The sequence below is a fragment of the Littorina saxatilis genome, linkage group LG16, assembly GCF_037325665.1.
Source record: "Littorina saxatilis isolate snail1 linkage group LG16, US_GU_Lsax_2.0, whole genome shotgun sequence".
Taxonomy (NCBI): domain Eukaryota; kingdom Metazoa; phylum Mollusca; class Gastropoda; order Littorinimorpha; family Littorinidae; genus Littorina; species Littorina saxatilis.
This window is the reverse complement of record NC_090260.1, coordinates 18,712,443-18,736,403: the sequence shown is the minus strand read 5'-3', so window position 1 is coordinate 18,736,403 and position 23,961 is coordinate 18,712,443. Positions and strand designations below refer to the sequence as shown.

Below are 23,961 nucleotides of genomic sequence, written 5' to 3'. Positions count from 1 at the left end.
CATACACCACGACCCTCGTTTCGATTCCCCCTCGATGTTAAAATATTTAGTCAAAACTTGACTAAATATAAAAAGTAAAACAAAACAAAAGTAAGGCCTGATGGCGATTCGACTCAATCGCGCATCAGGCGAATTCGATAACCGTTCGGCTACGGAATCAGACACCAAATTCTCGCTACTGTAATGCATTAAACAAGACGCAAGCACGCTTTCGCAACAGGCCGTTATGATCGAGCATCGGTTGAAATCTTTCGCGAGCAGAAGCTCGTATTTGACCGCAATGCATCGGTGCTTAAATGACACCAATGTGTGTCCATGAGGGGCATAAATCTACGAATAATATTTGAACAAGATTTATTCGAACTTGACGGTTTTAATGGACAGTGTTGGTGAAGTTACTGACAGGTAGCGACTTTACAGGAGGGGGAGGGGTCCTCTAACTTTACAGCTCGGAGACAACCCGGTAAGGACTTACCGGTGTTTCATAAATAACACTTAGCAGTTGACGGACTTATTGAGTTTTACAGGCCAGTATATGAGTTGCAGCTTTTTCAAGAATAAATCTTGTTCAAATATTGTTTGTAGAGAGGAGCAAGCATGAGGAATCTCCTATTCTAAAAATAACCAATTCTGGTAGCTGCCGACCTTCCGCCAGACACACATTAATACCGGGTGAAAATGAATAATTACTGGGCAGTAAAAATAAATACCGGGCGGTAGTTAAACGACAGTTTGACTTTAAAGGACACAATTTTGCAGCTTTTTCAAGAATACGAGCCCAGGCACCACAATCGCTGCATACATGCTTTTTCTACCCTGTATGTGTAAACATGTGTCGCTTCAAACCACCAGACCGTAAAAACCTAGCACCACACTCATTGCATGCATGGTTTTTCTCTCCTGTATGTGTTAACATGTGTTGCTTCAAATCACTAGACCATACAAACCTGGCACCACAATCGTTGCATACATGCTTTTTCTCTTTACAGAAATGCTTTTTCTCTCCTGTATGTGTCAACATGTGTCGCTTCAAACCACCAGACCGTAAAAACCTAGCACCACACTCATTGCATGCATGGTTTTTCTCTCCTGTATGTGTTAACATGTGTTGCTTCAAAGCACAAGACCGTAAAAACCTAGCACCACACTCATTGCATGCATGGTTTTTCTCCCCTATATGTGTTAACATGTGTTGCTTCAATTCATCAGACCGTAAAAACCTGGCACCACAATCGTTGCATACATGCTTTTTCTCTCCTGTATGTGTCAACATGTGTCGCTTCAAATCAACAGACCGTAAAAACCTGGCACCACACTCATTGCATGCATGGTTTTTCTCCCCTATATGTGTTAACATGTGTTGCTTCAATTCATCAGACCGTAAAAACCTGGCACCACAATCGTTGCATACATGCTTTTTCTCTCCTGTATGTGTCAACATGTGTCGCTTCAAATCAACAGACCGTAAAAACCTAGCACCACACTCATTGCATGCATGGTTTTTCTCTCCTGTATGTGTCAACATGTGTTGCTTCAAACTACAAGACCATAAAAACCTGGCACCACACTTACTGCAAGCATGGTTTTTCTCCCCTGTATGTGTTAACATGTGTTGCTTTAATTCATCAGACCGTAAAAACCTGGCACCACAATCGTTGCATACATGCTTTTTCTCTCCTGTATGTGTCAACATGTGTCGCTTCAAACTACAAGACCATAAAAACCTGGCACCACAACCGTTGCATACATGCTTTTTCTCTCCTGTATGTGTCAACATGTGTCGCTTCAAACTACAAGACCATAAAAACCTGGCACCACACTTACTGCAAGCATGGTTTTTCTCCCCTGTATGTGTTAACATGTGTTGCTTTAATTCATCAGACCGTAAAAACCTGGCACCACAATCGTTGCATACATGCTTTTTCTCACCTGTATGTGTCAACATGTGTCGCTTCAAACTACAAGACCATAAAAACCTGGCACCACAATCGTTGCATACATGCATTTTCTCTTTACAGAAATGCTTTTCCTCTCCTGTATGTGTCAACATGTGTCGCTTCAAAGCACCAGACCGTAAAAACATGGCACTACACTCATTGCATGCATGTTTTTTCTCTCCTGTATGTGTTAACATGTGTTGCTTGAAATAAGAAGAAAGTTTGAAACTAGCATCACACTCAGTACACTCATACTTGTTCTCTCTCGTATGTGTTGACATGTGTCGCTTCAAATTACCAGAGCGTAAAAACCTGGCACCACACTCATTGCATGCATGCTTTTTCTCCCCTTTTGTTTGTTTGTTTGTTTGCTTAACGCCCAGCCGACCACGAAGGGCCATATCAGGGCGGTTTTTCTCCCCTGTATGTGTTAACATGTGTTGCTTCAAATAGGAAGACAGTTTGAAACTAGCACCACACTCATTGCATGCATGCTTTTTCTCCCCTGTATTTGTTGTAATCACAACCTGCTGATACTTGTGACCTGAACACTGGAATGTGGTGTTAGACATTGGAACTGGATCTGTTTCACGTCTCTCATTTAGTTCTAATCTACCCATGCTTTGAGTTTCTGTTATCCATCTACCTCGTTTCAGCCAGGTATCACAATGAGTGTTCACTGCAGTCTGTGTTTTCGGTGTCTGTATCTCTTGGTTCAGCCAGGTATCGCTATGAGTGTCGACTGCAGTCCGTGTTTCTGGTGTCTGTATCTCTTGTTTCAGCCAAGTATTGCTGAAATTGTCGACTGCAGTCTGTTTTTCTGGTGTGTCTATCTCTTGTTTCAGCCAGGTATCAATGTGAGTGTTGACTGCAGTCTGTGTTTCTGGTGTCTGTATCTCTTGTTTCAGCCAGATATTGCTATGAGTGTCGACTGCAGTCCGTGTTTCTGGTGTCTGTATCTCTTGTTTCAGCCAGGTATCGCTATGAGTGTTAACTTCAGTCTGTGTTTCTGGTGTCTGTATCTCTTGTTTCAGCCAGGTATCACTGTGAGTGTTGACTGCAGTCTGTGTTTCTGGTGTCTGTATCTCTTGTTTCAGCCAGGTATCGCTATGAGTGTCGACTGCAGTCCGTGTTTCTGGTGTCTGTATCTCTTGTTTCAGCCAGGTATCGCTATGAGTGTCACCTGCAGTCCGTGTTTCTGGTGTCTGTATCTCTTGTTTCAGCCAGGTATCGCTATGAGTGTCGACTGCAGTCCGTGTTTCTGGTGTCTGTATCTCTTGTTTCAGCCAGGTATCACTATAAGTGTTGACTACAGTCTGTGTTTCTAGTGTCTGTATTTCTTGTTTCAGCCAAGTATGACTGCAATTGTCGACTGCAGTCTGTATTTCTGGTGTCTGAATCTCTGGTTTGAGCCAGGCATCGCTGTGCCCATTAACAGCAGCTTTTCCGTCCAATGACTGCACAGTAGGCACGGTAGCTGTATTGACTGCAGCTTTTCCGTCCAATGACTGCACTGTAGGCATGGTAGCTCTGTTGACTGCAGCTTTTCCGTCCCATGACTGCACTGTAGTCATGGTAGCTGTGTTGACTGCAGCTTTTCCGCCCAATGACTGCACTGTAGGCATGGTACTGGTAGCTGTGTTGACTGCAGCTTTTCCGACCAATGACTGCACTGTAGGCATGGTAGCTGTGTTGACTCCAGCTTTTCCACCCAATGACTGCACTGCACTCATGGTAGCTGTTTTGACTTTCCTGTCCGGTACTGAAAAAATGCAATTGATATAAGTGATACAAATTAGTATCTACAGAGACTGTAGAGTGCACAGAGACGCTTCATACGGCGCTGAAAATTGAAACAGGAACCGGTTTGCATTGTTTTTAGAATCGCAGGCACATAAACTATAAACTAAAGAATAATGTAATGGTGACTGAAGAATCAATGTGGAAAAATAAGAAAAGAAGTCGGTGATGAGTTGATTCTTTACTGAAAACAAAAAACAAACATGACGTTTCGGATCATAGATCCTTCGACAGATCAAAAAAAAAGTGAATCAATTAAAGAATGTTCAACTTCATGCAATATTTGTGTAGATCTAGTATCTCCACAACATTATCAGACTTAGTACCAAGTTTTAAGTCATGGAAATAAACAAGAAGGGAGTTGTGATGCATGTAAATATATTTATATTTGTATATATCTAAATTAGTATATTCACATTTATCGGACTCAGTATGTACCAACTTTTAAAGTCAAGGGAACAATAATTGATGGAGGTACGATGCATTTTTGAAGAGCTAGCGATAATTCTGATGATGATGATATTCGAAGGAGGAAAAAAACAACGGATTACAAGAAGAAAAAACAAGTCGTGTGAGGCGAAATTAAAACATTCAGTAGTCAAACCGTCGAACCAATAGAATAAAACAGGCTGAACGCACTGCATTTTTTTCACAGTTAAATTGACATGCAAGAATAGCGAAATAGCGTACTGCGGTAAGGGAATTTTAAATCTGTTTGCGGAAAATCAATTTTAATGACAACTTTAATGAGCAAACTCATGAATTAATTTTTAAGCCACCAAGCTGAAATGCAATAGTCCGGGCTTCGTCGAAGATTACTTGACCAAAATTTCAACCAATTTGGTTGACAAATGAGAGCGTGACAGTGCTGCCTCAGCTTTCACAAAAAGCCGGATATAATGTCATCAAAGACATTATCTTATCCCCCCCAAAATGGAAAAAACCGGGTGGGGATATTATACTTTTCAACTCTCATGTAAAGTTTCATGAAGATCGGTCCAGTAGTTTTCTCGGAATCACTTTATACATACACACACGCACACACACATACATACACCACAACCCTCGTCTCGATTCCCCGTCTCGATGTTAAAACATCTATATATACGACTTGTGTCTGTGTGTGTGTCTGTGTCTTCGCGATGCACGGCCAAAGTTCTCGATGGATCTGCTTCAAATTTGGTGTCCATATTCAGATACACCCTGCACAAAATCTGGTCGATGAGATATTTCAATACGTGCTCTCAGCGCGCAGCGCAAACCGATTTTGGTGTTTTTTTTCGGGATCAAGTACCATAACTCTTCCTTATCTTCTCCGTGTTTTCAGCGTTTACCTCCCTTCCTTCGTATGGTGCAGTACGGTATTAGGGGCATCTTCGGATATTCCCGGCGTTCTGTTACTATTTTTAGAAGGTCACCGCAGTGTCCAGAACGCTTTCCTTGGACCCGTAAGTTGTCCTCACTGTAAAAGTGCAAAGGTCGAATCAATTTATAGCCACGCGAAAAATACACTGTCATCTATCCCTATATATTTATACATATAAATATATATATACGGCTTCTCTGTGTGTGTGAGTGTGTGTGTGTGTGTTTGTGTGTGTCTGTAGAAAACACCTGTGGACTGTAGAGTTCTGTTTGTGATGTGGTATGGCTGCTTTTCTGAGTCTGTATGTTCTGACCTTCCTCTGAGAAGCCATAACAGCCTAAAAAGGGCTTAGAGATAAGCTCTAAATGTCTCATTCCTGTGTGAGTGGACTTCGCCTCCAAAGGTGATTATGGTGATTCGGCACTCGATTACATTCGGCGTCGTCAACATGAATGGGACTCGATATGATCATGAATGGCATCATGGTCACTGAATCATTTTCGTGCTGTTCCCATTCCACGAATCTGGGAGGGACCTAAGCTTGGAGGATCCATGGTTCGGTTCATTCAAACGGGGGGCGGGTGTGACAGGGAGACTACCGCCGCCCTTCACAGCAGACTCTGCAGAGTTGTGCGCCTTAGAAGTTGTGAGATATTTCATAGCTCTTTATAGCTCGCAAAGCAACACCTGTGGATTGTAGAGTTCTGTTTGTGATATCGTAAATATTCTGCATCAAATTTGGTGGGCATATTCAGGTGGACCCCGGGCACAAACTGGTGGATAAAAACCGGCGAAGCCGGGTATTCCTCTAGTTAGTCATAACTTGACTAAATGTAAAAAAGAACATCACGAAGCCCGTGAAGTGGAGTTGCACCCCATCAAAGTGACCGATGCTCAGTGAATTGTAACTGATTTGTGCTTAATTCTTCCAGGTAGACGTTTGCGATAAACAATTAGGGGAGTAAGAAGCGAGTAACCGTTAACAATGAAAGTTCTGGTTGGCCTGGGTATAGGGAGTTACGTTGGTGATTGAAGCTGGCACCATTAAATTAGATGTGTTCTGCGCGAACTTAGAATCCGGTTTCATTCTAGAATGGACCGGGTCCAGGTTGGAATTCTAACCCTGCGCAAGTACAGGGGTGCCATTCTAGAATGAAACCCTTGTTGCTGGTCCATTCTAGAATCGGCCGTGCGCAAGGTTGGAATTTGGGTCCAAGTTGGAATAGTCATTTCAGTTAGACTATCACACAGCCAAAGCCACAAATGTGGATTTTCTGGGGTTTTTTGTTTTTTGTGTGTTTGGTTGGGTGTTTTTTTCGGGTTTTTTACACTTTACCCAAAGACATCGTGAATTGGGATTGTGATGTTCTGAAAGTGATTACGATTTTGAGAGACACTCAGCACTGATCGCTACGAACGGAAATTTCCGGACTGACAGTGTTTTGCCGATCTCGCTTGTAACTTTTAATCTTATTCATATACATGAAGTTGGTCTTCTGAATTGTGAAGATAAAGTCTTTAGCTTTGTATCGATATATAATATGACTATATAGTTTGAGCGAGGGAAAGGCTTTTTTTTTATTTATTTTTTTTAACTAGCTTTAACGTTCTATCAGGCATGCGCCTCTTAAGAACGGTGCTGCTTTGACCACAAGACTCGCAGCCATAGCAAACCCCTCGTTATGAGCGCCGACCACAACGAAAGCAATTGGCTGCGGTGGGCCCCATGAAAATCGGCAAAGGCGAGGCTAGTTTCTGTAGAAAATCGTCTCTGTTTTCTCCAAAATGACATATCATCCCATAACTGGCGTTTGTATTTCGACATAAGGTCTTGTGGCATCTAATCATCGATTTCATTCTTTCATTTGATTCATTTGTGAACGCTGAGCTTCGAGTATTTATGCTTTTCAGGGAAAATTTTTGAAAATTCTGACTTTCCACAGTTATTACGGAAAATCAAGCTTGTCAATCAAGATGCTGTGAATTGGAATGTCATTACTAATCATTAGTTGACCTCTGGCTCAAGTGGTGTCATCTTGCTACACGGTTGAATTGCAATTCGTCAATCTCTGCCGTCACTGGGCACTAAGAACGTCAGGAGCCTGTATTTTTTTCAAGGGCAATTAGAGGTTATTTGAAAGTATGACATGGTATAATGTTGTGATTTTGGAGAGAAAAATTAATTGACTGTCATTGCAATGAGGCTTGGTCAGAAATAAAGGGTATTCACTGATTTTAAGCTACAATTCAGTTGCTTGGAAATGACAGACCTCCAATCCATTTGTAAATCAAGTGAACTCTCTTGAATGATTGGTACTTCCTCTACAAATAAATGTGCACCAGGATATAATTCTTGGAACTTTGTTCTTTTGTGTAGTAGTAATGCAGGGTTGTAGGAGTTTGAAACGTGGGCATATCACAGTTTGGAAGGTAGGGATTCTGATAGATTAAATAAAAACTGTCAAACTTTTAGGCATGGAATTCCCCTTTGAGAGTATTTGTTGTGGTAGTACTACTACTATGAATTGCTTTCAATGTTTTCCCATAATATTATAAAACCAGACAAAAGTTGTTGTTGATTTCTGTTTTTGTTAATGTCAACTTTTTTTTTAAACCTGTGACAACAGCTCTATAACTCACTCTGTCCTTCTGTTGGTCTGTCTGTCGGTTAGTCGGTCTGACCGTCTGTCTGTCTGTCTGTCAAAAAAATTGTCAAACAAGAAGGGCAAAGCCCATACGACTCACATGCTTGACCTTGACCTTTACATAGCAATGACATCATACACTAAGAACTGCTTTACACATTTTTCCTACCAAGGTCAAGGTCATCCAAGGTCATGCAACACAAAGCTGTTAATTCAAGACATAGGAAGTACAATGGTGCTTATTGGCTCTTTCTACCATGAGATATGGTCACTTTTAGTGGTTAACTACCTTATTTTGGTCACATTTCATAAGGGTCAAAGTGACCTTGACCTTGATCATATGTGACCAAATGTGTCTCATGATGAAAGCATAACATGTGCCCCACATAATTTTTAAGTTTGAAACAGTTATCTTCCATAGTTCAGGGTCAAGGTCACTTCAAAATATGTATACAATCCAACTTTGAAGAGCTCCTGTGACCTTGACCTTGAAGCAAGGTAAACCAAACTGGTATCAAAAGATGGGGCTTACTTTGCCCTATATATCATATATAGGTGAGGTATTGAATCTCAAAAACTTCAGAGAAAATGGGAAAAATGTGAAAAATAGCTGTTTTTTAGGCAACATTTATGGCCCCTGCGACCTTGACCTTGAAGCAAGGTCAAGATGCTATGTATGTTTTTTGGGGCCTTGTCATCATACACCATCTTGCCAAATTTGGTACTGATAGACTGAATAGTGTCCAAGAAATATCCAACGTTAAAGTTTTCCGGACGGACGGACGGACGACTCGGGTGAGTACATAGACTCACTTTTGCTTCGCATGTGAGTCAAAAACCGGACATTTCCGAGAGGGAGACAGCGCTGACATTGCAAGCGGCCGCAACCGGCTCTCATCACAAAAACAACTGCCCTGCAAACATTACCGCCCTGGTAGTCCCCCTTGCTATGGTCTGCCTTTGTTTATTGCGTACTCAGGAGTGTCAACTTTCTTGACATGACATGACATCGCAAGATCGCCAAAGGATTTTTTTTCAGCCCCATTTTATCAAAGGGAAGGGGCAGGTGGAGATAATTCAAGGGAAGACAACTCTGTCTTACCTACAAACATTACGGCCCCCGGCGACTGGTGAATCCGGTTTCATTCTAGAATGGCACCCCTGTACTTGCGCAGGGTTAGAATTCCAACCTGGACCCGGTCCATTCTAGAATGAAACCGGATTCTAACTTCGCGCAGAACAGATGCACGTTATAGTCAACAAAATTTGGGGGGCTTGCGTGGCGCTGGCACCTTATATGAGTTGGCCGTTATACATCAGTCAAAACTAATGTGGAAGAGAGAAGCAAGCAGCCAGCAAGGGTAAATTGGGTGACTTGCAATGCGCTTGCATTTTATCGCATGCAGTAGGCCGTTACAGCTATTTGGGAAGAGAGAAGCAAGCAGCCGGCAAGGGTACATTGGGTGACTGACTTGCAAGGCGCTTGCATCGTATATCATGCAGTAGGCCTTTATACATTAGTCAAAACTAATTGGGAAGAGAGAAGCAAACAGCCGGCAAGGGTACATCAAAAACCATTGCCACAGTAACGACAGCAAAACTGCCGATATCGTTTCTTTTCATTATGATACAAGAAGATTTGTTTTGAGAATGTCAAAGTATGCAAAAGCTCTTTGCGGGTTGTTATGCAGTTTTGCTGATTAAAAATGTTGCTGTCAGCTGTTTACCTCACATGTATCAGCTGTCTCTGCTTGAGATAGGCAGTGTACAACTGACTTATAACTAAAATGAAATTGTTCAGAAACCAAAGAAAGTGTTGTGCGTTTGTCTCAAAACATAAACAAAATCACATAGGCAATTATCTTATGAGCTTCAATCTTATGAGCGTGTCAATATGAGGCATCTTTAACTGAAAAAGTAGACCATGTCCAACAAAAAATTAAAACTGCGCACGACCTGTTTCGAGAGCGCGCGACCTCTAATTAAGGGACTCACATAGCCACATTCTCGTTTAACTTAATGTTTAATTCAATCTGTCTCCTTTTATAAATAATCCAAGTCCCTAATGTGGCTTTGACATTTCTTGTCAAAACGGTCCCAAGCCCGTACAAACACAGAGGGAGGATTCGGAAAGCAGCACACACACACACACACACATACACACACTCAAACCTCAAATACAGATGCACACACAAACACAAATACTAACACAAACACTAGCACACACACACACTGACACACACATCATGTGCACACAAACACACACGCAAACAAACACTCACACACACAAACAAGTACATGACTCACGTACACTCAAACCTCAAATACAGACGCACACATAAGCACATATTATACAAACACTAACACACACACACACACACACTGGCACACATACATACACACCCACGCACACAAACACACGCACACAAACACTCACACACAAACACACACACACACTGAAACACTGGGCACACACTCACACACACACACAAACACTCACGTATACACAAATAAACACTTACACACACCCACACACACGCAGACTGTTGTTGTTGTTGTTGTTGTATATGCTAGTTCTTTTTTTCTCGTAGTTATCGCTCTCTTTTGCTCCCATCGTTCGAGTATCATCATCATCACCATCACTGATTAACATGATTATCATAATCATGATTATCATAATTATCATCATAGTGTTGGGACGATACTGGACAAATAAGAATATTACGTTAACATACTTTAAGTTTGAGTTCGCGCCTGCGCTTCTAAAATCAATGCGGACTTGATCCGAGCATAGATGTGTATTGACTCTATGATCCGAGGCAGGAATCCTAGGCTTGCCCTTTCGTTGGCTAGCTCTACAAAAATACATTATAACTCCATAATATTTTATTTTTGTGACTTAAAACTCTGTGTAAAGGCAAATGATGTTGTGCATATATATACTAAATATATAAGAATATTCAAAACCAGGATACTTTAGTTTATGGTCGTGCCTGCGATTCTAAAAACAATGCGAACATGGTCGGACGCAGATCTCCGACTGCTTGCACTTTTGCTCGCTAACTCTTCGAAAATACATCATAACTTCTTATATCTCTGACTTAAAACTTAGTACAAAGTATGATAATGCTGTGAAATTACTAGATACATAAATATATTACATGAACATTATTAAGTTTGAGGTTGATCCTACGTTCTTAAATCAATGCGAACATGGTCGGACGCTGAACCACGATGCTTTCACTTTCGCTCGATAGCTCGTCGCAAAATACATTATAACTCCATTATTTTTAATTTCTTTGACTTTAAACTTGGTATAAAGTCATATAATGTTGTGAAGATACTATATATATAAAAATATTTTATGTACATGCTTTAGTTTGAGGTCGCGCAAGGTAGTACAAGGTCGCGTGCGGTCGCGTAGTAATTAGTCAGACCGGTTGTACTGTATAGCCACTACGTCTTATAAAAGCAATCTGTTCTACTGTATAGCCACTACGTCTTATAAAAGCAATCTGTTCTACTGTATAGCCACTACGTCTTATAAAAGCAATCTGTCGTACTGTATAGCTACTACGTCTTATAAAAGCAATATGTTGTACTGTATAGCCACTTCGTCTTATATTAGCAATCTGTTGTACTGTATAGCCACTACGTCTTATAAAAGCAATGTTTTACTGTATAGCCACTACATCGTATAAAAGCAATCTGTTGTACTGTATAGCCACTATGTCTTATAAAAGCAATCTGTTGTACTGTATAGCCACTACATCTTATAAAAGCAATCTGTTGTACTGTATAGCCACTATGTCTTATAAAAGCAATCTGTTGTACTGTATAGCCACTACATCTTATAAAAGCAATCTGTTGTACTGTATAGCCACTTCATCTTATTATTAGCAATCTGTTCTACTGTATACCCACTACGTCTTATAAAAGCAATCTGTTCTACTGTATAGCCACTACGTCTTATAAAAGCAATCTGTCGTACTGTATAGCTACTACGTCTTATAAAAGCAATATGTTGTACTGTATAGCCACTTCGTCTTATATTAGCAATCTGTTCTACTGTATAGCCACTACGTCTTATAAAAGCAATCTGTTGTACTGTATAGCCACTACGTCTTATAAAAGCAATCTGTTTTACTGTATAGCCACTACATCTTATAAAAGCAATCTGTTGTACTGTATAGCCACTACGTCTTATTATTAGCAATCTGTTCTACTGTATAGCCACTACGTCTTATAAAAGCAATCTGTTGTACTGTATAGCCACTACGTCTTATAAAAGCAATCTGTCGTACTGTATAGCTACTACGTCTTATAAAAGCAATATGTTGTACTGTATAGCCACTTCGTCTTATATTAGCAATCTGTTCTACTGTATAGCCACTACGTCTTATAAAAGCAATCTGTTGTACTGTATAGCCACTACATCTTATAAAAGCAATCTGTTGTACTGTATAGCCACTACATCTTATAAAAGCAATCTGTTGTACTGTATAGCCACTATGTCTTATAAAAGCAATCTGTTGTACTGTATAGCCACTACGTCTTATAAAAGCAATCTGTTCTACTGTATAGCCACCACGTCTTACAAAAGCAATGTTTGCTGAATATGGCAGGGGAATTATTGGCCTATTCAGTCGATCGTATGTTTCAACATAAACTGCCTTATCGTTGTTACAGTGAAAATGAGCTGCGAACAAAGGCATTTTTCTTTTTCTTAGTGATGTGCTGTATATAAGCTTCACTTACCGTAAACGTATTTTGTCTACAAGCTTGCTCTGCAGTGTCAACCTTGTTTAAATGAATCTATTTTATCTCTCTCTGCTTTTCCTTCAAAAGACAACATTATCTTTACATAGGTTTTGTTAACACTAACAGTAACACACCTAAAAGATGTCACTTTAACAATTAAAAGCTAGCATTTTTTCAGCAAGGCACATTGTATATTGAGGATGTTGCATTTGTTGTTTTAGTGTTAGAGAGGTTTGGTTAACCTTACCGTATGGCTCTGGTTCCGTCATGTGCCAGTACTGCGGTGTCTCTTCTGCCACATCAATCTCTATCTTGATGTCAGACAGAATTGCTGTGTCTCCTTCCTCCATGCTGCAGTGAGAAGCTTCTGCATGTACCTGTCTGGTCACTAGTGAAGGCCTTGATGGTTCCCCACTGTTCACGGCGTTACTGTAGAAAAAGAACAAAAAATATGATACATGTATTTGAAGAAAACGAGGATGAATTGGTGCAATGGTTCTTCTGCTTGCACTTGCAGTAAAAAAAAACAACTTCCATGACAGCTGGCCGTTATGGTAATTCTTCCCACACGACATCACAACCACCAAAATAGCACAGCCGCCACAGGAACATCTGAACAGCCATTTTCAATTTTTCAAGGGAAAAAAGTCGTGGTCTTGTCTTTCAAAATAGTTTTGTTTTCACAAACTACAAACATGGCACGCGCCCCTCAGTATATATATATCACTATATGCAAAGTAATCATTGTATGCAGAAATCAGAGATAAACAGGTGAAATAAGGCAAAAGCTATGCGCACTCCGAGTGTTTACAGGATTGCTAGGTCTGTATACACTCCGACAATGAAAAGCTCTGTTACAACTCTTTTGTCAATGAAATGCCCCCTAACTAGTCATTAGGAAGTAGCCAATGAAAAACCAATATGATGTATTGACTTCCGCTATCTCTTTTTCGGAGTGTCGAGGGTTGGCAAATAATGTACATTTACATAGTATACAACCACTTCTGGGTCACAAAGTGTGTTCCAAACTGCCGTGCAGCAACAGTTTTTGTGTGTGTTACTGTATGTTTTTTCAGGGGTGGGACTCTCTTGTGATGAAAAAAGAGGAAATCACTTTTTTCTTGGGGGGTTCAAATTTTTTTTAAATGGTAAATTAAAATCTGTGCAATCTGGTGCAGTCTGAAAGTAAAATCGTACTTGTTTGGATCAGGTAAAAAAGGCATTCTCCTCGCTCCTCACCCCCAACCCCCCCAAAAAAAACCAAACACACACAAAAACGAACAAACCCAAAACAACCTCAACCAAACACAAACAAACCACTTTCACACAACAAGGTAATTTGTAATGGTGCATATTTACGCAATGAACCATGTATCCATAATCCAATACTGGCAATAGTATGATCTAAGTGACGCTCTAATGCATTGAAGCTCAAACTTACTGTTAGGCCTAAAAAAAAAATAGGTGAGGTTACGGTAACCCGACCTACCCTATTTTTAGGGGCCGATCCTATAACTTTTTATTACATTTGTCAAACAAAAAAAAAAAAAACGAGTGCAAAAAACGCAATGAAAGCGAAAGCGCCCGAGTCGCACACTTATTTCCCTGTCAAGTAGGTTTAATTTGTACACATTAGAAAAAAAAGTTAAAAAAAAAAAAAAAAAAAGTGATTGCCTCTACCTACCCTATTTTTTTTGGCTAGGTTACCGTAACCACACCTATTTTTTTTTTTGGCCTTAGTTATCAGGAGTTTTCAGTCAGCACAATTTAACTCTCAAGCCTCCAGTGTTCTGTTCCATATATAGATACTGTGATGAATTCTCCAATAAGTTCTTTATCGGTAATCTTGAACTTTAGCGTGTTAAAATAAATTCATAGCAAGCAAGCCAAAGAACATTTGTTGTGAAATTAATTGACGGATTGAGCTTAAGCATAATTAACATGATTAATTTGGTTGTTCAATCGACAAAAATGCACCGAACATGGCGTACGTTGTCAACCATGCCCGATCATACGGATAATTCCTTCTTTGACCCATGTAAACGAAATGCATTCGTACAGTACATCGGAGTTCATTCCGTAACTTCAAAGGGATCTAAAATGACATTAACGATCTCCCGTCAGACCTGACCTCGACTGCGCGACTTTTCGCCGACGACACAGCGTGCCATGCTGACGTCAAGACAGCAGCGGACCAAGAAAACCTCCAAACAGACCTCGACAGACTGGCGTCCTGGGAACAGAAGTGGAAGATGGCATTCCATCCTGCCAAATGCACCACCGTACACATGACCCGACGCCGTACCACTCTACCATACGAGTACCAGCTCCATGGCCAGAAACTCCAGGAGGAGACCCAGGCCAAGTACCTCGGCGTCACCCTGACCAAAGACCTGAAGTGGAACACCCACATCGCCAACATCACCACCAAGGCGAACAGAGCACTTGGCTTTGCTAGACGTAACATCAAGCTCAGCAACAAGAAGGCCAAGGCGGCTGCATACAAGGCACTAGTACGACCCATCCTAGAGTATGCCAGCCCAGTATGAGACCCACACACCGCTGAAGACATTTAACCTCTCTCGAAAAGGTCCAAAGAAGAGCAGCCAGATGGGTGTCGCATCGCTTCCGCCAGACTTCCAGCGTCAACAACATGCTCGAAGACCTTGAGTGGCCTACGCTCGAGAGCAGACGGAGGCGAGCGAGACTGACAACCTTCTACAAAGTCCACCACGGCCTTGTCGCAGTGAAGAGCAACCACGCACCAAAGCCAAGCCCACCCAAGTGCACGACTAGGCAGATCCATGCTCAATCCTATGAAATCCCCCACTCTACTAGGACAGCCTACAGGCAGAAAACATTCTTCCAGCGCACCATTCCAGAGTGGAACCGCCTGCCTGTAGAAACTGCTACAGCGCCATCCCTGGCGTCCTTTCAGGCCAGGCTGGCAACTCTCCACTGACCCACCACCCCCTCCCCCCCCTACCCCCAACCTCCCCCCCCCCTGACTCCACCTCTGACCAAGCAATAGACCGGAACCACCATCACCCAAGAGTAGCAGTTTCATCACCATGCTGATGTTGGCTACCTACCGCTAAGAAAGAAAGAAAGACTTGTTATGATTTATACAAGTGCAGCTTCTACAAATTTGGAGACTTAAATGCCTCTGAGCTATGAATTTAACACGCTAAAGTTTAAGATTACCTCTTTATCAACCTTCTCCCCTGTCGAATCCTATCTCCACTTGTTTTTCAAACTTTCATCCAATGTTGAACATTTGCTTCGTTCGACAATGTCCTTGCGGTGCACCATTTCGCAAACCGGAAAAGGCAAAGGTGAAGACTGTACCAAATACGATTCCGAACTGTTTGAGAAATAAATGCCGTTTGAGAATAAAATCGCTAAATTAATATCATTTGACGCGGACGGACAAATAGATTACTCCAGCGGAATTCGTAAGTTGTGTCCACAGAAATGAATCGACAATGAATGGCGTCGCCGGAATGACAATCTGCATGTTGATGTGGTTGTCTGGTCAGTTGAAGTCCGTGGAGCATCAGATTTGTTTAATTGTTTTGCACTGGCTATACGCACTCGGAGTGCCTGGTAGTTTACAAGGGTCAGAGTCCTGTATACACTCCGGCGTTTTCGACACCGCTTTGGAACACTTAGAGCTACATATCATATTTTCCAAAACACAAGTCAACATCCCACAATAGCAATTAGCGCCGGGTAATCTTGAACTGTTAAACTGTTGAACTGGTAATGTTAAATTCATAGCTCAGAATTCAGAGGCATCTTATCCGTGAATTCTGACAGGAGATATATATATAAAGTTCTTTGTCGTGTATATGATGTCGCCTGGTTGAAAACGTAAGCTTTCTGACGTCATTTTCATCGATCAAACAACCAAATTAATCAATTATGCTTAACTAGTGCAGATGACACCACAATTCACTCCAGCAACACAAATTTTTTAACTCGCTTATCAGAATCACTTCAAAGGAGTTATATGGACAGAGTGGACTGAACTAAACCATATGTCTCAACCCAAAGAAAACCAAATATATGCATGGTCATAACAACAAGACAAAAACGCCAGAATATTTGTTCAGCTGGTCCTGTTTTAATGATACATGGTGAAATAGTGGAAAAAGTCGACCATCACAAACTGCTGGTCAACCCACATAGAGCAACTTAGTAAAGTGGTGTCAAAGAAAGTGTATCTCTTATCTAGAATTAAACACTTCCTGAACTGCCACACCAGAAAGTTATTCTTCATTGCTCATATTCAATCTGTTATTGATTACGCATCCACTCTATGGGACTCCGCAAGTGAAAATTCCTTAAAACCACTCAGCAGATTACATAGAAGAGCGCTAAAAGTAGTATTACTAAAGCACACTACCCTCACAGAGTTAGACTACATACATTTTAGGGATCTTACCTCTAAAGTCAAGACTGCTTTTTTAACAAAGGAATCTTTATGCATAAAATTATATCCGAAACTCTACCCCAAACCATTTGTTCAAAGTTCTCTATGAAGAATTCACACCACCTTATTAACACTCCTCTTCCTAGGAGACTTATTTAAGTCTAGTCTAGTTTATTCAGGTGGCCGTCTCTGGAACGCTGAATGCCTTACGGGAAGCTACCAGCACAGATTCTTTCAAAAACAAATTTATCCTACATACGTGAGAGAGACACTCGTGAGATAATAATCGTTCAAATCACACGTGTGTATATCATGTAAATGAGGTCATGTCAAGCAAGTCTGGCAGGGACCTGTTTTTCCACTGCTTATGATGCCAAAGTCACCGAGACAAACGTCATTATAGAAACAAAAATTGCGCTCGCTAATTACCCTCGATGAATCTTTAGAACTAACACGTCACGCCACACTTTCAGAGTGACGTTTCTTTGCTTTGACGTAATAGATTGCACGAGGCTTTAGAAGAGATCGAGGTTCCAAAACAGGCGTCTTCAATTTAGCTGCCTCGTCTGCAAGACATTTTCAGTAAAATACACGTAAGTACAGTATGTAGGATAAACAGAATACTACATGGCTTGCTGTGTCGTACCAGATTTACACTCGTTGCTTTTTCAAATAGTGAACAGCTCGCTTTCGCTCGCAGTTCAATATTTAAAAAAAAAACTCGTGTAAATCTGGTACGACACAGCAAGCCATGTAGTATTCTCTATATATATCCCATTTAATGAAAATAGTATATTCTTGATTGTTATGTCCTTTGGGACACAGTCACTCACTTTTGATTTATTGTTTTGTTCACGAAATTATGATGCTCTGCATAATATCCATTGTCTTGCAGAGTTGATGTACTATTGCATAGTATTCTGACTCTAATTGACTTGCAAATGTTTGCTTTGCACCTTGTCATGAACATTTATAAACTACAATGTTTCATATAATGCACTTATGTACATAAACTTATACTGTTTTACTAATTATGTAAGTATGTAGTAGTAGTTATTATAGTAGATTTAGTCCCTCTTTAGGGCGAGGGCCAGATGCAAAAAAGTATACCAATGCTTATTCTGTTAAAATAAAGATTTGTCATTGTCATTGTCATTGTCTCTCTCTCTCTCTCTCTCTCTCTCTCTCTCTCTCTCTCTCTCTCTCTCTCTCTCTCTCTCTCTCTCTCTCTCTCTCTCTCTCTCTCTCTCTCTCTCTCTCTCTCTCTTTCTCTCTCTGTATTGTATGTAAATTGATGATAATTATGTTCTTACTTTCATTTTATTATAATCATGTAGCAGTAGTTTTCTTTACTTGCTTATTCTTTAGCAAATTTAGACTAGTCCCTCTTTAGGGCGAGGGCCAGATGTTAAAAAGCAGATCACTGCTCACTCTATTACCCTCGTTAAATAAAGAATTGTTCTTGTTCTTGCTCTCTCTCTCTCTCTCTCTCTCTCTCTCTCTCTCTCTCTCTCTCTCTCTCTCTCTCTCTCTCTCTCTCTCTTTCACACACGGACATACGCACGAACACACACTCACGGAGAAGTCGCCAAGGGCGCAATAACAAGGTACACAATTTTGAGTTGTTCTGTGATGTGAGAAAGCAAAACGGCTGATGTGCAAGAACAGCACGTGATAATGTGGACTTTTAAAGGCTCTGTCGTCTCTGTGAAAACAGTTCTGTTCGCGACCTCAGATCTACCTCTTTGTATTGTACGTGGGATAACACCACCCCTGTACTTACACATATATATATATATATATATATATATATATATATATATATATATATATATATATATGTATAGGTTACAACACGAGTGGTTTTTTATATGGCTTGTATTTCAGTCAAGACCCAGCGGATGAATATCATCGGGAGACACGAGCCTCTGGCGAGTGGCTCTCGATTGATATTCCCGCTGGGTCTTGACTGAAATACAAGCCATATAAAAAACCACGAGTGTTGTAATCTGTATATCCCATTCTACCATCAAACACAAAGTGTAGACTACTAGCGGCACTGTTGCGATCTGTGCAGGGTAAAACTGTTGCCAGCGAGACTTAGCCCTTTTGCAACCTTAAACTAAGTGACCGTCGCTGAAAAAATAAAACGAATGAGTGCATCGATAAGTACGCGGTAACACTACTAACTTTCAGACCATTTAAAAGCTTTAAGTAAAGGTTCGTAAGTTGCAAGAAAGTAATGAAGTCGAATAGAAATTAATTTAGTTGAAGCGCACAATTCTTTTGTTTTGCGTTTCAGGTCGGCAGAACGGGCGAAACGGGTTTGGGACCCATTTGGCTTACTCGATTCAGAATTGATTCCACGTTGTTTTTCTCGAACGTGTGTAATTAGGCTTATTGACAGAGAAGCAAATTTTAGGGAACAAATATGTAGGTTTAGATTTAACCATTTGCTCCCTATTTGAAATGTATCTACGTGATAAACTGTTTTGCGAGTGTGTTTGCATGGATGAACTTAAACTGGTATGGCCCGTGTGAGGAAAACGCGACCGACACGTCTGTCACCGCCGATTGATTGCATTTTGAAGGAATATGACTGGATTACGGAAAAATATGTGGACTTACTGCAGAGCCAGGCAAAAGAGTAGACTTGCTCGCAAAACACGTGAAACAGCCGATGTTTGATAGCTGAAGGCGCACACCAAAACACACTACCGACAGAAGTTCTCAAAAGTCGTCTGCTAACGATGCAAGGGGAGGGTACTCGTGTTTTTGTTTTGGTTCGCTAGCATCTGGTTATCTTGTAAGTTGAATGTTCGTTTTTTTCGACCTGCATTGCTTTCATAATGAAAGAAACTTTTGCTTATTGCATCTCATACATCAGATCAGTTCTGAGATTCATTCAGTTTTGCGTGCAACTGATATGGTTTTCTGAGCCGTGCAATACGATTTTAGAACTTCATACAAATGTGTCACATTGTTCGGCGCGAGGTCAAAGGTCGGGAGGAAAGTAGTCCTTTGCCCAAATCGGAATCTGCACTATCATATATTTTTTGGAGTCCATGATGTATTTATTGAGCTATAAAAATACAACATATATACCCATACTGAAGTAACAGAGACAAAGAAGGGAGGTCATGGGATATATATATATATATATATACTAGATGAATATCCGCTTCGCCGGGTAGCCGGCTTCGCCGGGAAGAAGTACTTAGAGCCGAACAATGGACCCGCCAAGCTTAGGTCCCTCCCAGATTCGTGGAATGGGAACAGCACGAAAATGATTCAGTGGCCATAATGCCATTCCTGACCATATCGAGTCCCATCCTTGTCGACGAATGTAACCGTGTTAATCACCTTTGGAGGCGAACTCCACTCAAACAGGGGCTGAGCAAGTTAGAGCTTATCTCTAAGCCCTTATGAACTGTTATGGCTTCTCAAAGGAAGGCCAGTACATAAAATTACACAAAAGCCGCCAGACCACATCACAAACAGAACTGAACAATGCACAGGTGTTCCTCACATAGAGACACACACACACACACACACACACACACACACAAACACAGAGAAGCCGTATCTATAGAGAGATAGATGACAGTGTATTTTTCGCGTGGCTATAAATTGATTCGACCTTTGCACTTTTACAGTGAGGATAATTTACGGGTCCAATTTACGTTCTGGACACTGCGGTGACCTTCTAAAAATAGTAACAGAACGGGGAATATCCGAAGATGCCGCCTTCATACAAAAGTGCACCATACGTAGGAAGGGAGGTAAACGCTGAAAACATGGAGAAGATGAGAAGATAAGGAAGAGTTACTTATAATGGTGAAATGAACACAAAAACCAAATTCGGTTCAGCGCTGCGCGCTGAGAGCACGTGTTGAAATATCTCATCGATGATATTGTGTCCGGGGTGTAGCTGAATACGGTGTCCAAATTTGAAAAAGATCCACCGAGAACTTTGGCTTTGGTGTGTCGGTATGGGGGCCCGGGTAGCTGAGGTGGAACCAAAATCGGTTCAGCGCTGCGCGCTGAGAGCACGTATTGAAATATCTCATCGACCAGATTTTGTGCAGGGTGTATCTGAATATGGACACCAAATTTGAAGCAGATCCATCGAGAACTTTGGCCGTGCATGGCGATCAATCACACACACACACACACACACACACACAGACACAAGTCGTATATATATATATATATATATATATATATATATGAGCAATGACACTATTTTAGTTCAAAAGCGGCTCTGCAGATGTAATCATTTCTATCGTACACTCAGAGTTGACTATATGTCTGTATCGCACACGCACACACACCGTGGCACACACACACTGACACACACACACACACACTCTCTCTTTTGTTGATCTCCGTCTCTCACCTCTGATCCTGGTCCCCCGTCCGTCTGCAGTGGTGAGCTGCAAAGTTATTGCCAAACTAGCGATTATCTCCCGTGGTCAAATCCTTTCACGAGAAGCGTGCAACACGAAAAACACGTGCACACTCTGGGCAATCAAAAGTGGCCTGTCTCGGTGACCGAGACCATTTCTAATTTGATACATTCCGTGTTAGTTTATTTCTGATGTGTTGTTTTGTCTGTTTTCATGGTTGTTGCTGTTGTTTTTGTTGCTGTCGTTGTTGTTGTTTTTGCTGTCGTTGTTGTTGTTTTAGGCGGAGGATATATATATATTGCACATAGATAAGTGAATTCAATGTTGTTCTTGCTCTTTTGTTTGTTTATTCGTTTGTTTGTTTGTTTGCTCATCTGTTTGTTTGTTTGCTCATCTGTTTGTTTGTTTGTTTGCTCATCTGTTTGTTTGATCTTCTTTTCTGTTTATCCCTAACTGATGTATTCTAGACTGAGGCTGCGTTTGGAGCCTAGTTATGCAAAGAACAAAGGAAGGAAGAAAGAGAGAAAGACTGACAGAAAAGCAAACAAGCAAGCAAGCAATCAACAGGCCAACCAACCAACCAACCAACCAACCAGCCAGCCAATCAACCTATCACCATACCCGACGTGTGTGTGTGTGTGTTCAATTGTTGGTGTATATGTCTTTGTGTTTGTACATGTGTGTGAGCGCGTGTGTATGTGTGCCTGTGTGTATTTTTTCATGTGAATTTATATGATTGTTCGCAAATATGTGTGTGTAAATGTTGGTGAGTTTGTGCGCGTGTATGTTTGACTGGCCATGTGTGTGTGTGTGTATGTGTGTAAGTGTGTGTGTGTGTCAGTGTGTGTGTGTGTCAGTGTGTGTGTGTGTATGTGTGTGACTGTCACTGTGTGTGTGAGTGCGTGTGTGAGTGTGTGTGTGTACGTGTGTGTGTGTGTGTGTGTGTGTGTGTGTGTGTGTGTGTGTGTGTGTGTGTGTTTATAGGGTAAAGACAGCGATTCAAATAAACACAACTGACCAGCGGTGAATCAGGTCTTTATTTTAGAATTACAAGGATGTTCAGAATTCGAACTAGAATTCATACTAGCTGACGTGACACTTTCCGAATGAAACATTCAAGCAGAATCTAGGATCTGACTTGCATCAATTGCTGAGCTGGCATGGCCAATACACCAATTGTGGAAATAACTCTGTCGGGTTGTTATGGGCTGTGGTAGAGTTGCTTTTCCCTGGAAACACGGCTGAGGCAAGCTACGCGTACGTACGTGGCATTGTAGGCCAATCACTAAAAAGCAATAAAATCACGTGTAGCTTGCCACGCAAAGGAAAAGCAACTCTGTCACTTCCCATACAAACTTGACAGAGTTATTTCCGAACATTGTCTGTGACTAGGTCGTAGTGGGATCAGGGTTGCAGGCGCAGGTTGGGCATCCGTTGGCATCGTGAGCGTGGCCATGGAAACAGTAGTTGTTGCAGATAGCGTTGAAGCGGCAATCTGCGTCAAACATATCACACACGACGACGTGTTGAGTATCATGACGTCAAGACAATTGTAACTACCTATTTCGTCTCAAACACCCGTACACACAACGAGAGGGAAATACATATTTGTATTTGTAGTTTGAATTCTCTTAGTCTTACTCATTTATTTTCGATTTGTTTATTTTATTTATCAACGTATTTCTTTGTTTCTTTGTGTCATATTGTTTTCTCTTATTCAGTCAAGTTGTTTTCATTCAGCTTTTCCCTCTCATTTATTTATTTGCTTATTTGCGTATTTGTTTGTTTGGTTTTTTTGCTTGTCAGTGAACAGATACTGACATACACTGAGCGATACATTTATTACATTCCTCTCTCATTCATCCACCCATACTTCGCCTTCAGAAAAGTCAGTTAGTGTCAGGACTTACCATGCAGACCGCCGATGCTGAGGAAGGGTTTCTGGCAGGTGTGCCCACAGCCGTTGGAACGACAGTGATACCCTTGACCACAGTCGTCGTCCGAACTGCACATCTCCACGCATGTTCCCACCAGCTGCCTCAGGGAAAACGCATGGCTCGAAACTGCGGCAGAATGATTAGACTCAACAAATACTTTTAGGTAGGCAGTAAAGCGAATTTGCACTAACGAGCACGGAGAATAAAGCGCGCGGCGCGAGGAGACAGAATTTGAACGTATGCACAAACGCGGGCCAACGCACGCGCACACACAGACCAACGCACCAGCGCGGACAGTCGCGGCGCAGCAAGCGCGCATACAGAATTAGGTTGCGCTTGCGGGCACACACACTCTCACGTACACACACACACACACACACACACCGTGACAAACAAACAAACAAACAAACAAACACACACACACACACACACACACACACACACACACACACACACACACACACACACACACACACACAGAGTAGCAAGTTAATACAAACACACAAACACAGCGACAATACCCTGGCAGAAACAGCTAACGGTTTGGTGATTTTGCCCAACGACAATACACGGCAAAAGAGTTCTACGTACAAAGTTTGGTTTTGAGTTTGGACCAATATGACATCACACAGCATGAATACCTTAGATTTGCACACACAAAAACTGAGACT

General features: G+C 41.3%; 1 protein-coding gene across 2 annotated transcripts; it reads right to left on the bottom strand.

Moving 5' to 3' along the window:
• Positions 1-209: 209 nt before the first annotated feature.
• On the bottom strand, positions 210-15,826 carry LOC138951470 (zinc finger protein 665-like). 2 transcript variants are annotated; one of them, XM_070323073.1, is made up of 3 exons: positions 15,714-15,826; positions 12,757-12,938; positions 210-3,699 (listed from the first exon to the last, which is right to left on the bottom strand). In XM_070323073.1, the coding sequence occupies exons 2-3, from the start codon at positions 12,857-12,859 to the stop codon at positions 812-814; spliced, it is 2,991 nt and encodes a 996-aa protein (XP_070179174.1). In that variant the 5' UTR covers positions 12,860-12,938; positions 15,714-15,826; the 3' UTR covers positions 210-811. The 2 variants fall into 2 exon arrangements, with proteins under 2 accessions (XP_070179174.1, XP_070179173.1); XM_070323072.1 differs by lacking the exon at positions 15,714-15,826 and having other exon boundaries at positions 12,757-13,209.
• Between the last annotated feature and the right edge of the window lie 8,135 nt (positions 15,827-23,961).